The 11,232-nt window shown below is 42.5% G+C and overlaps 1 protein-coding gene across 4 annotated transcripts in view; it reads right to left on the minus strand.

Annotated features, from left to right (window-relative positions):
• Positions 1-7,074, minus strand: part of GNAI1 (G protein subunit alpha i1) — a 106,761-nt gene extending 99,687 nt beyond the window's left edge. For 2 of the 4 annotated variants that reach the window (XM_055590143.1, XM_055590142.1), the window contains exon 1: positions 6,259-6,717. In XM_055590143.1, the coding sequence (XP_055446118.1) occupies positions 6,259-6,376 (118 nt within the window). In that variant the 5' untranslated portion in view covers positions 6,377-6,717. Of the gene's footprint in view, positions 1-6,258; positions 6,718-6,932 lie in introns of those variants that run through there. The other 2 variants (XM_055590141.1, XM_055590144.1) reach the window with 2 other exon arrangements.
• Between the last annotated feature and the right edge of the window lie 4,158 nt (positions 7,075-11,232).

Raw genomic sequence — 11,232 nt, forward strand, 5'->3', positions numbered from 1 at the left:
TAAAAATCATAGCACTCTTTTCAAGGTTTAAATAACATCTTCCACCACATCCTATAATATGGGTATCATATTTGAATACAGAGTTCCAAAGAATAGCAAGGAGAGATAAGAAAGCCTTCTTCAGTGATCAGTGCAAAGAAATAGAGAAAAATAATAGAATGGGAAAGACTACAGAGATCTCTTCAAGAAAATGAGAGATACTAAGGGAACATTTCATGCAAACATGGGCTCAATAAAGGACAGAAATGGTATGGACCTAACAGAAGCAGAAGAAACTAGGAAGAGGTGGCAAAAATACACAGCACTATACAAAAAAGATCTTCATGACCCAGATAACCATGATGGTGTGATCACTCACCTAGAGCCAGACATCTTGGAATGCGAAGACAAATGGGCCTTAGGAAGCATCACTATGAACAAAGCTAGTGGAGGTGATGGAATTCCAGTTGAGCTATTTCAAATCCTATAAGATGATGCTGTGAAAGTGCTGCACTCAATATGCCAGCAAATTTGGAAAACTCAGCAGTGGCCACAGGACTGGAATAGGTCAGTTTTCATTCCAATTCCAAAGAAAGGCAATGCCAAAGAATGTTCAAACTACTGCACAATTGCACTCATCTCACACACTAGCAAACTAATCCTCACAATTCTTCTAGCTAGGCTTCAACAGTATGTGAACTATGAATGTCCAGATGTTCAAGCTGGATTTAGAAAAGGTAGAGGAACAAGAGATCAAATTGCCAACATCCACTGGATCATAGAAAAAGCAAGAGAGGTCCAGAAAAACATCTACTTCTGCTTTATTGACTATGCCAAAGCCTTTGTGTGGATCACAACAAAATGAAAAATTCTTCTAGAGATGGGAATACCAGACCTGCCTCCTGAGAAATCTGTATGCAGGTCAGGAAGCAACAGTTGGAACTGCACATAGAACAGACTGGTTCCAAATAGGGAGAGGAGTGTGTCAAGGCTGTATATTGTCACCCTGCTTATTCAACTTATATGCAGAGTACATCATGCGAAATGCCAGGGTAGATGAAGCACAAGCTGGAATCAAGATTGCTGGGAGAAATATCAATAACCTCAGATATGCAGATGACACCACCCTTATGACAGAAAGCAAAGAGGAACTAAATGGCCTCATGATGAAAAATGAAAGAGGAGAATGAAATAGTTGGCTTAAAACTGAACATTCAGAAAATTAAGATCATGGCATCTGTTCCCATCACTTCATGGTAAATAATTGGGGAAACAATGGAAACAGTGACAGACTTTATTTTGGGGGTCTCCAAAATCACTGCAGATGGTGACTTGCAGCCATGAAATTAAAAGCAGCTTGCTCCTTGGAAGCAAAGCTATGACCAACCTAGACAGCATATTAAAAGCAGAGACTTTACTTTGCCAACAAAGGTCTGTCTAGTCAAAGCTATGGTTTTTCCAGTAGTTATGTATGGATGTGATAGTTGGACTGTGAAGAAAGCTGAGCGCCAAAGAATTGATGCTTTTGAACTGTGGTGTTGGAGAAGACCCTTGAGAGTTCCCTGGAGATCCAACCAGTCAATGCTAAAGGAAATCAGTCCTGAATATTCACTGGAAGGACTGCATGGAGATCCAACTGCATGGAGATCCAACCAGTCAATGCTAAAGGAAATCAGTCCTGAATATTCATTGGAAGGACTGATGCTGAAGCTCCAATACTTTGGCCACCTGATGCAAAGAAATGACTCTCTGAACAGACCCTGATGTTGAGAAAGATTGAGGGCGGGAGGAGAAGGGGATGACAGAGGACCAGACGGTTGGATGGTTTTGCCAACTCAATGGACATGAGTTTGAGGAGGCTCCGGGAGTTGGTGATGGACAGGGAGGCCTGGCATGCTGCAGTCCCTGGGGTCACAGAGTCAGACACAACTGAGTGACTGAACTGAACTAATTTACTATCACTGATAAATTAATTTCATGTTCTTTATAGCTAAGAGTCCAAAAATAAAGAGTAAAAAAATGAGATCTAGGCTTAATAAAAGAAAATTATTTAAGGAATAATACTACACTATAACAACATAAAAAGACCCTCCTCAAATATCCATTGTCATTTTCTTGAATTTACCTAACGTGTCAAATAAACATAATGACTGTGAAAAGTTCTTATTAAAAAAAAAAATTATTAAACCAATCAACTTGCTTTTAGATACCATGCACTTATTTAGTTGTCATTTACTGTTTCCTTTCTGTTTACATTCCCATCAATACTGAAAATGGCAAAGTACAAGGTTTATATTCCAGGTGAATTCTAGTCCTACACAAGATATTAACATAATTAAGAACTAAATATGGACTTGACAAAATAAAAGGGTTGTCAGGACGACTTACAAAGATCCTGTTCCTGAAGTCTCACAATAGTTTGGGAAGCGGACAGGGCATAAAGCGAAATCATGCTGGAAGCCAGAGTGCAAATATGCTTCACCATATGCCAAGCATTCCTCTTGGAGAAGAATGGTGCCCTGAGGAAAAGAGCACGAGGACAGGGGGAAGCTAGGTCTACAAGAAAGCTTCTATTTTACAGGCAAAGGAGAAGTCAAGAATGGTTTTCTGGAGTTAGCATGATACCTACTGCAGGTTAGAGGTGAATGAAGAGCAAAGGCAGGAAAGTCTACTGCAACTGGGCTGCCAGAGGCAGAGCAGAACCTGAACTATAAAAAATAAGAATGAAAAAGAGAAGATACAGAAACATCAGCACTTTCAAAACACACATCACCACCACCTGTGGCTTCTATTACAGTAACTGCTAATACAAAGCAGGTGAGGAAGAGAGAAACAACGTCTGTTGAAATACCAGATCCACTCACTCACTCAAGGAACTTTCTGACATCTAAGATCCTGAGCCAATTCTAAGGAAATAGCTAAAGCAATGCAAAATCAAAAGTTCTGCAATGCCATAATTTCTTAACTAGAGGAGTCACGGGAAAAGTTTAAAGAAAGCAAAGAGATGAACAGTATAGTTTCTCAAATAGCTCGTGAGTGGCAGGAATGGAAAAATATTCACCAAGTAGAAGAGATCCAGTTCCTCACCTCATTTTAAGAAGCTAAAGAAGGAGATAAAAGGTGTGGATTTGTATTTGTTTGTTTGTGGGGATTACTCTGGTGGAGGGAAGGATAATGGGTGGAGTGAGAATAACAGCTCAAAGTTTCAGAATCAAATAATTTTAAAACAATTTGTAAAAATTTTATTGGCATATTTTATACCCTCATATATCATTGAAAATTATCATAAAATATGTAATAAGTACCCATGTGTACAATATAGTCTCACTGAAACAGGTTTAATGATGATGGTAAGTTGTAACATCCTCAAAGATATAACAATAAGATTTTCCCTTGAGACAGTCACATATAATGGAAAGAAAACTTTCATTATTAAAATAAGTTTCTTTAGGATTACCACTCTAATACTAAAGCCTGAAAGCTAAATCTAAAAGGTCGAACCACTTAAACCCTGACCTAATTTTCTTTAGGTCAATTAGACTAGGTCCTCTGTTTTGTAAGGCCTAATTCACTGCTCCTAATAAGGATAGTGAAATACCTCTGAGTTTAAAATATATACATTTGTTCCCAATAACATAGACATCCAGTACCAAAAACTTTTTACTGATGTGTCTTATACCTGAATCTCTCAACCACAATGTCTAAAATATAATTCTTGCCTTAATAAAAAATGAAATATAATGGACTAGTTACTACACCATCTTAAAGGTACCTTAGGTGCTTTATGCCTTAAAAAAAAATCATTTGATGAGAAAAAGAAATAAACAGAAAGAAAGCCTGATGTAAATGGAATTGACATTGGTTATAGGTTACCTAGACACCATTTTACATTTCTAGATGATTCAGTTGCTGTGTTTTACATGGAATGATTTAATTGAGCTCTTTACACACTAAGAACTAAAAAAAAATCCCCCAAAGAATCAAAGGTCAATACTTTACTGCTAAAGTCAAACTAGGAAAAAGAAATATTTTTTCAAACATTCCAAGAATAAGCCAACATTCTGTTTAAAGGAACTAGAATGTTGGAACTCTGGGCAAAAGGGTAGAGGGTAGGATGGGAGTAAGACAGACAAGGAGGAATGCTGGGCCAATAATATGATGCTGTGATGGGATTTCTCCAGAGAAAAGGTGTGGGAACAGCACAAGACTAAAGCTAGAAAAGAGAGCTGAAAAAATTTAGCTACCTAAAGATTTTAAGTCATTTTGAAAGCTTTCTAATGTTATTGGTATGGAGAAACAAAACTCCTTAATTTCTTCTGAAAATCATAACCTGCTACACCTCCCTCAGAGCTCTCACTACAGTTCATGGTAGAGATCCAAATTCAGGTTCTACCCTACAAATTCAGTATATATTTTTCAGTCTAGAAGAGCTACTCTCAGCTGAGATTAAACTTGCCCCTAGGGCATGTTTGGGAGTTACCTGAGACGTTAGTTGGAGGCCAAAGATTCTGCTAAGCTTCCTGTAAGGCACAACACAGCTTGCACAACAAAGATATTCCATCCAAAATGCCAATAGTGCTAAGTTTGAGAAATACTAATCCCTTCTGAATATAAGCAAACACCAACTCCTTGGACCCTTATCCTTGTCCATTTCTATTAGACATCTATTTAAAGCATATTACCATACCAGAGGACTCATTTTTCAAGCCTTTAAACAAACATGGTGGATGGCTGACTCAAACTGAGCATCACACAATACACTGAAATAATACATCAGAGCAGGAGTGCACAAACTGCTGGAAGAGAACTTTTCAATCCTTTTTCCATTTTTGTCTCAAGCACATTCCATTTGAAAGAGGAGCACCTATATGTTTCCATACCAAGGTATGTTCCTTCTGTGTTCAAGATACTAAAAATATATTGCCTTCCTCAAAAGACTATTTCTTATTTATGTAAAAACTTAGGTAAACAGTATGAACTGAGAAAGATTTACTTTGGGTAGGGGGAGGTGTGGAAAAACCACCAGGTCTCTAAAATACAAAGTTATTTCACAGTTTACTTGTAGAATGACTCGGATCATTATTACTTTTAGTCATGCCAAGTTTGCAGCTTCTAAGCCTACTAGTAATGGAGAAAAAACCCCACCATTTTTCCTGCAGTCATTAAACCAATGAAACAGAAGCTTACTGAAAATAGGCTTGTGCAATAGTATTTATTTTATTATAACTGTTACAAAAATAAAAGCAGTCGCTGCAGTGCAAATAAAGATTCTAAGAAATCTTTCACCTACTTCGCTACCTATAGGTAGGGTGGTGTGGTGTGTTTGCGGGGGGGGGGGGGGGGGGCGGGGCAAACAAAAGGAAATCTTAACTCACACATCAAAAATCTTAAACTGTGAATATTTTCCAAGTGTATCCCTCAATCAAAATCCTGGATTACTCTTTTCACGTTCCCTTCCTTCAAACAACTGGAAAAGACCTCCGCAGAGCGTTTCTCCACCAGAACAATAATAAGAACAAATAAAAGCCTTGCGTCGACCTGGCAAATCTCATTCATCGGAAGCCCTGGCAGCAGAGGAGAATCCTGTTGTCCCGTGTGACCCATTCACACCTTTCACATCGGTTTTACTGAAGCCAATGTTACCCAACTTTTTGGTGGTTCCCATGTCCCCACAGTATTAAAAAAAATCCAGCATCCAGCATAGCCTACTTCCCCTGTAATCAGTGCTCCTTTAACACTTACTGAGTCGCCATAGGAAGTTCACCAGAAAGACACAATTCAACCCTAAGGAGGCCCCACGAAAGGTGCACTGATTTCACAAAACGTGGCACTCTTGACATCCTCGAGGAAACCACAACCGCGATACGATGCCTTGTACGCAGGGTTTTAGCGCGGGGGGTGCTTTTCTTTATTTTTCGCGAATGCCCTTCCATTTTCATAAAGCTGAGCTAACTTAAAAGAAGGGGGCTTCCCTGCGAACCGCTCCTGGGCTCCTGGTGAAATTTCACACCAGGCACGCGAGTGAAGTCTTGCCGCGCCACCGGCGAGTTCTCCGCGGCCAAGGGAGCAAAGAGAAAGGGAGGAGAGGGGCCCCCGCCTCAGCTCTGCGCCGCACAAGCTCGCGCTCCAAAACCATCCTCGGACGCTACACGATGCGCCCTCCGCCGCTTTGGCACTTCCCCTCCGGGTTTCCCAACCGCAAAGAGCCCAGCACAGCTGCGCACGGCTCTGCCGCCCGACCCCCGGGTTCCAGGCCCACCAGGCTCCAGCAGCTCTTACCGAGCAGCAGCAGCTTGACCTCGCGCGCCGCCTTCTCGCCATCCTCGCGGAGGTTCCGGTCGATCATCTTACTCCGCTCCACCGCCGCCTTGTCCTCGGCGCTCAGCGTACAGCCCATTGTGCCAGGAGCGAAAGCTGGCTGCCGCTCCCTCCAAGTCCGGCGCGCTGCCTCGAAACACAGGTGAATTCTTTCTTTCTGGATGCAGGCGTTCGAATTCCTCCTGACGCCGGCCACGCCACCCCTATCTCCTTCCGAAACTGAGCGAGGGCAGCGCTGTCTGCCGAAGGGCGAGGAGCACCGCGCAGCTCTTTTCTACAGTCAGGCTCTACTCCTCGCCTCCCTAGGCGCCCCCTAAGACCAGGTTCCTAGGCTCTGGGAACAGCTGCCAGCGGCCTCCTACTGGTGGCCGCGCTGCAGCCTCTAAGCAGCCCAGCTCTGCGAGGCGTCCGCGCGCCGCCGCGTCCCCGCCCCTACCCGCCCCGCCCGCCGCCCCGCGACCACTCCCAGAGCGCGCGCCCGCGCACGAGCCCTCGGACCTCGCCCCCTCGGATGAGCGCGCGCGCCCGCGCTGCCGCGGACCCCGGCGCCGCACAGCCCGCGAGGGCTGGCCACCCGCGCGCGCGCCCCTGGGAAGCGCCCCCGGAGCCCCAAACCTCTCGGGCAATTCCCCTACCTGGCTTCCTCCTCGAGAGTGTGATAATTTCTTCCCGTGTACTCACACCCAGGGATGTGTGCGGACCTGCCCCTTGGGGTGCGGGTGGGAGAGCTGCCAAAGTTGGAAACCGAAAAAAAACCAGTCCTGGGCGTTTGAGCATGCCCAGCTCGGGCGGGCGCGCGAGGGTTTTCAAAATGCAAACCCGTGTCAGCTGGCCTTCATGGCGGTGGGAGATAGAGCTAGCTGGTTTGGGAATGGAGCCATGGAGAAAGCAGAACAGGTAAAGTGCGGAACAAAAAAGTCCGGGGAGGACAAGAGGTCAACTTTCTTCCTTTTTTTTTTTTTCCTTCTCTCCTCCCTCCTACCATCCATTTTCACGTTCCTTTCCACAAGCAGAAAACATTTTGAAGGATTTCCTCAAACCTGAGAAAATGTGAGACAAAGAATCAAAGAGTATATTTTTAAAATAAGAACCAACACACCCACACAAACCTGCTCCTCACCGTAACTTACCTCCTCTGGGACTACATAGAAGCTTCCAAGCCAAGTTCTGCACCAATATTCATGACCATGTTAGTAAATCAGAAGCCACTGGGCATGTCATTCCTTATTGCAGGCTTTGGCTTCCTCACGCATAAAATGAGATGAAACTGATCCACACTATCCTCCATCCTTCCAGCTTTACCTGGTCTGGGGGAATCTGTGGGCATTGGAGGTATCCCACCCATTGATGAATTCCATGTCATCAATGAGCATAGGTTTAAGATCTGGTCTCTGTCACTTGCACTACTACACTTTTCCTTACAGATATCACAGGAAATGTTGGTTGATTATAAGATTGGGTTGGTAGCAAAGAAAAACATCTTCTTTGATGTGTTATATTAGGAAATTGCTCTAACAGAAACCAAAGAGCAACCATCTATAAGTCTTATTTTATAAAAATAAAAAGTTTGTTAAAAAAACTGGGCTTGAATTTTCCAAGAAGGTAAGGCTGAGCTGATGCTACAGGAAGGATAGCCTTAGAGTGGGTCTCCTTAAGGAAGGCCTGGGGCCTGGGAGAGATTGCCAGTTTCCTCCTAATTGGACATGCCCTTTCCTGTTCTGCAGTAGTCAAACATGCCAGGCTCAAGAACTGCCATTTCAAGAACTGCCTCAACTTTTCCTATGGTCTTTTGTAAGATATCAGCAAAAAGGAGCAAGCTTTGAATTATAATGAGTCATCTTTACCCTCTTTGTATTTCTTGGCAGTCTAAATGTTGATGTTCATCAGAAATTCTGGAATTAAAGTTGACAGAGTGAGCTTTCAACATAGTGTTTGCATATTACCATTTTGTATTATCTGTGAGTCTTTCGATTGAAGCATCTTAGCACACATCAGTGTGTGCTAACAATAGGAATTTATTTCTCACAGCTCTGGAGGCTGGGAAGTCCAGAATCAAAGTACCAGCCAATTTAGTTTCCTGTTGAGGACTCTGCTCCTAGCTTTCAGATGGCTACCTTCTTGCTATGCTCTCACCTGTAGAGAAAAAGAGCTCTAATCCTCCAACTCTTCTTATAAGGACATTAATCCCATCATGGGAACCCGCCCCCACCCCCCCCAATAACCTGCCAAAGGCCCTGCCTCCAAATTCTGTCATACTGGAGTGAGGGCTTCAACATGTGAATGGAGGGGGCAGGGACACAAACTTTCATTTCATAACAGGGTATGTTTTGTTTAAGAGGAAAACCAGTTAAGAGAGTTAAGTGCAAAGTATATGATGGAAATAAAGGATTTTATTTAACAAAACAAATGAGCTTCCCTGGTAGCTCAGAGGGTAAAGTGTCTGACTGCAATGCGGGAGACCGGGGTTCAATCCCTGGGGCGGGAATATCCCCTGGAGGAAGAAATGGCAACCCACTCCAGTACTCTTGCCTGGAGAATTCTATGGACAGAGGAGCCTGGTGGGCTACAGTCCATGGGGTGGCAAAGAGTTGGACACGACTGAGCAACTTCACTTCATTTCACCTAACAAATCCTGTTACCAGCAAGAGGATTTTGTTAGTAGTCCAGATACAAGGTGATAAAAATCATTCAAATTAATAATTTACATAATTATGACATTGAAAAACATGATTCAACAACCTCATCAAGCAGGTGGCACAGATAGTATCAACTCATTTATTTTATAGAGAGTGAAACTGAAATACAGAGGTTAAAGCAATCTACTTCAGAGTACTGTTTTACCTTCTGGCCATCATATGTTTTAAACAACTATACTAAGATATAATTCACACTGCATTTATTTTATCCACTAAAAGTATATAATTCAATGGCTCTAGTATTCTTGCAGAGTTTTGTGGCCATCACAACAATCAATTATAATAGAACATTTTCATAACCCCCAAAAGAAACCCCATGCCCTAAAGCCATTATTCCCCCAATCTTTCCACTGTCCCTCCTACCCCCAGTCCTAGGCAACCAATAATCTACTTTCTGTCTCTATGGATTACCCATTCAGGACATTTTATATAAAAGGAATCATATACATGGTCTTTTGTCACTGCCTTCTTTCACTTAGTATAAAATTTTCAAGGTTCATCCATGTTGTAGCATTTTTCATACTTCATATTTTTTTTTTTTACTGCTGAATAACAACTCATCATCACATGTTAAGAGAATTAGAGACAATGTTAAAAGACGAAATGGGATACATTCAGCTGAGAGCATCTAGGTCTTAAAGTAACTCCAAACTGTGTCATAAGGAATAATCAAAGAAACTGGGGATATTTAATGCAGCAATGAGAAGATACAAAATGGCATGATAGTTCTTTATGAATGACTGAAGAAATGTCATAAACCAGAGGCAACAGACATTTTCTGTCTGGATTCAAGGTGGTAGATTTAAGAACTATTGGAAGAAAGCCAATAAATTGTACCTTGAAGTGAAAAAAGAAGTGGATAATTTCCCCAAAAGGAAATAAGGAACCTCAGAAACTCATTTATATTCAACTAAGATGTAAAAGTGACTTCCCTTTCACTTTTCACTTTCATGCATTGGAGAAGGAAATGGCAACCCACTCCAGTGTTCTTGCCTGGAGAATCCCAGGGACGGGGGAGCCTGGTGGGCTGCCGTTTATGGGGTCGCACAGAGTCAGACACGACTGAAGCGACTTAGCAGCAGCAGCAGCAGCAGCAGCAAAATGTAAAAATCTAGACTGGGTGATCATATATTGGAGAAGATCTAGAGAGTGATGCTTTTGAAATCCCTTACAGCCTTGAGATTCCGTATCATTCAGAAGTTAAATGGAATTAGTGTGAGAACTGATATTAAAATTCAGAAACTCCTTCTGGCCTCCAACTTCCTTTCTTACTCATCCTGCCATCAATACACAAGCAAAAGTGGGAAAGGAGAGTTTGTGTGAGACATGTTGGCTTAGTGTGTGGATGGATTAGTGTGGGGATATGGAGGAACCAAAGAAGGAGAGAGTCAGGACAACCTGATGTGTATACACACACACACACACACACACACACGGCACCAGGGTAAGAGGAGACAAAAAGAGACAATAGAAAAGGCAGTGTGTATCTTTGTCTAACTAAGTTGGAAGCAGATGAGACATGTGGACACATTTCCATTGTTTACACTGAGAGTTCTACTAAGAAGAGTCTGCTTTAGGGACAGGTTATACACACAGAATAGAGGGGTTAGCATGGCATCCATTACCTGTCTATAGTTAGAGATAGAAAAACCCCAAAACAAAACCATTTTTATTAGAGATGTGAGAATCTGGGCAAATATTGAAATATGAGAACTCATGGAATAATTACTGAAAGACTCTAAAAGACAAGCAGCACCCTTTGGTTTGCAACTTACAGCACCGTGGGGCAGAGAAAATGATAATGTAAGGCCGTCGTCTCTGCATAGAACATAGCGCCGCTCAGGCACCAGCGTGCTGATGAACTGAAAGCTTATAGAGACAGCACTTGGGTGTGGATGTTCACATGCTGCCGTGGGCACTGCGCCACTGGCAACACTCAGGCCCCCTGCTTAGCTTCACAGACAGTGGCCATGACAGAAAGGAACGGGAAAAGAAGAGGGAAAACGTGAGAGAAAAGAGGCAGTGACTTCAACCAACAGACTCATTTGTGAGCACATGTGAACATGATGCCAATTAGGACACTTAATTTCTTACTGAAAAGGGTAATACATCTTGAGTCATTGTCCATGAGGCCAAGGGCATTGAGGAATATAACAGTACATAAGTAAAGGTGGAAGATGTTTAAGAAAAAAAAAGAGAGAGGTAATAGAGTATTTCAAATGCATCGAAAATACTCCCA

The sequence above is a fragment of the Bubalus kerabau genome, chromosome 8 (genome assembly GCF_029407905.1).
Source record: "Bubalus kerabau isolate K-KA32 ecotype Philippines breed swamp buffalo chromosome 8, PCC_UOA_SB_1v2, whole genome shotgun sequence".
In the NCBI taxonomy this organism is placed as follows: domain Eukaryota; kingdom Metazoa; phylum Chordata; class Mammalia; order Artiodactyla; family Bovidae; genus Bubalus; species Bubalus kerabau.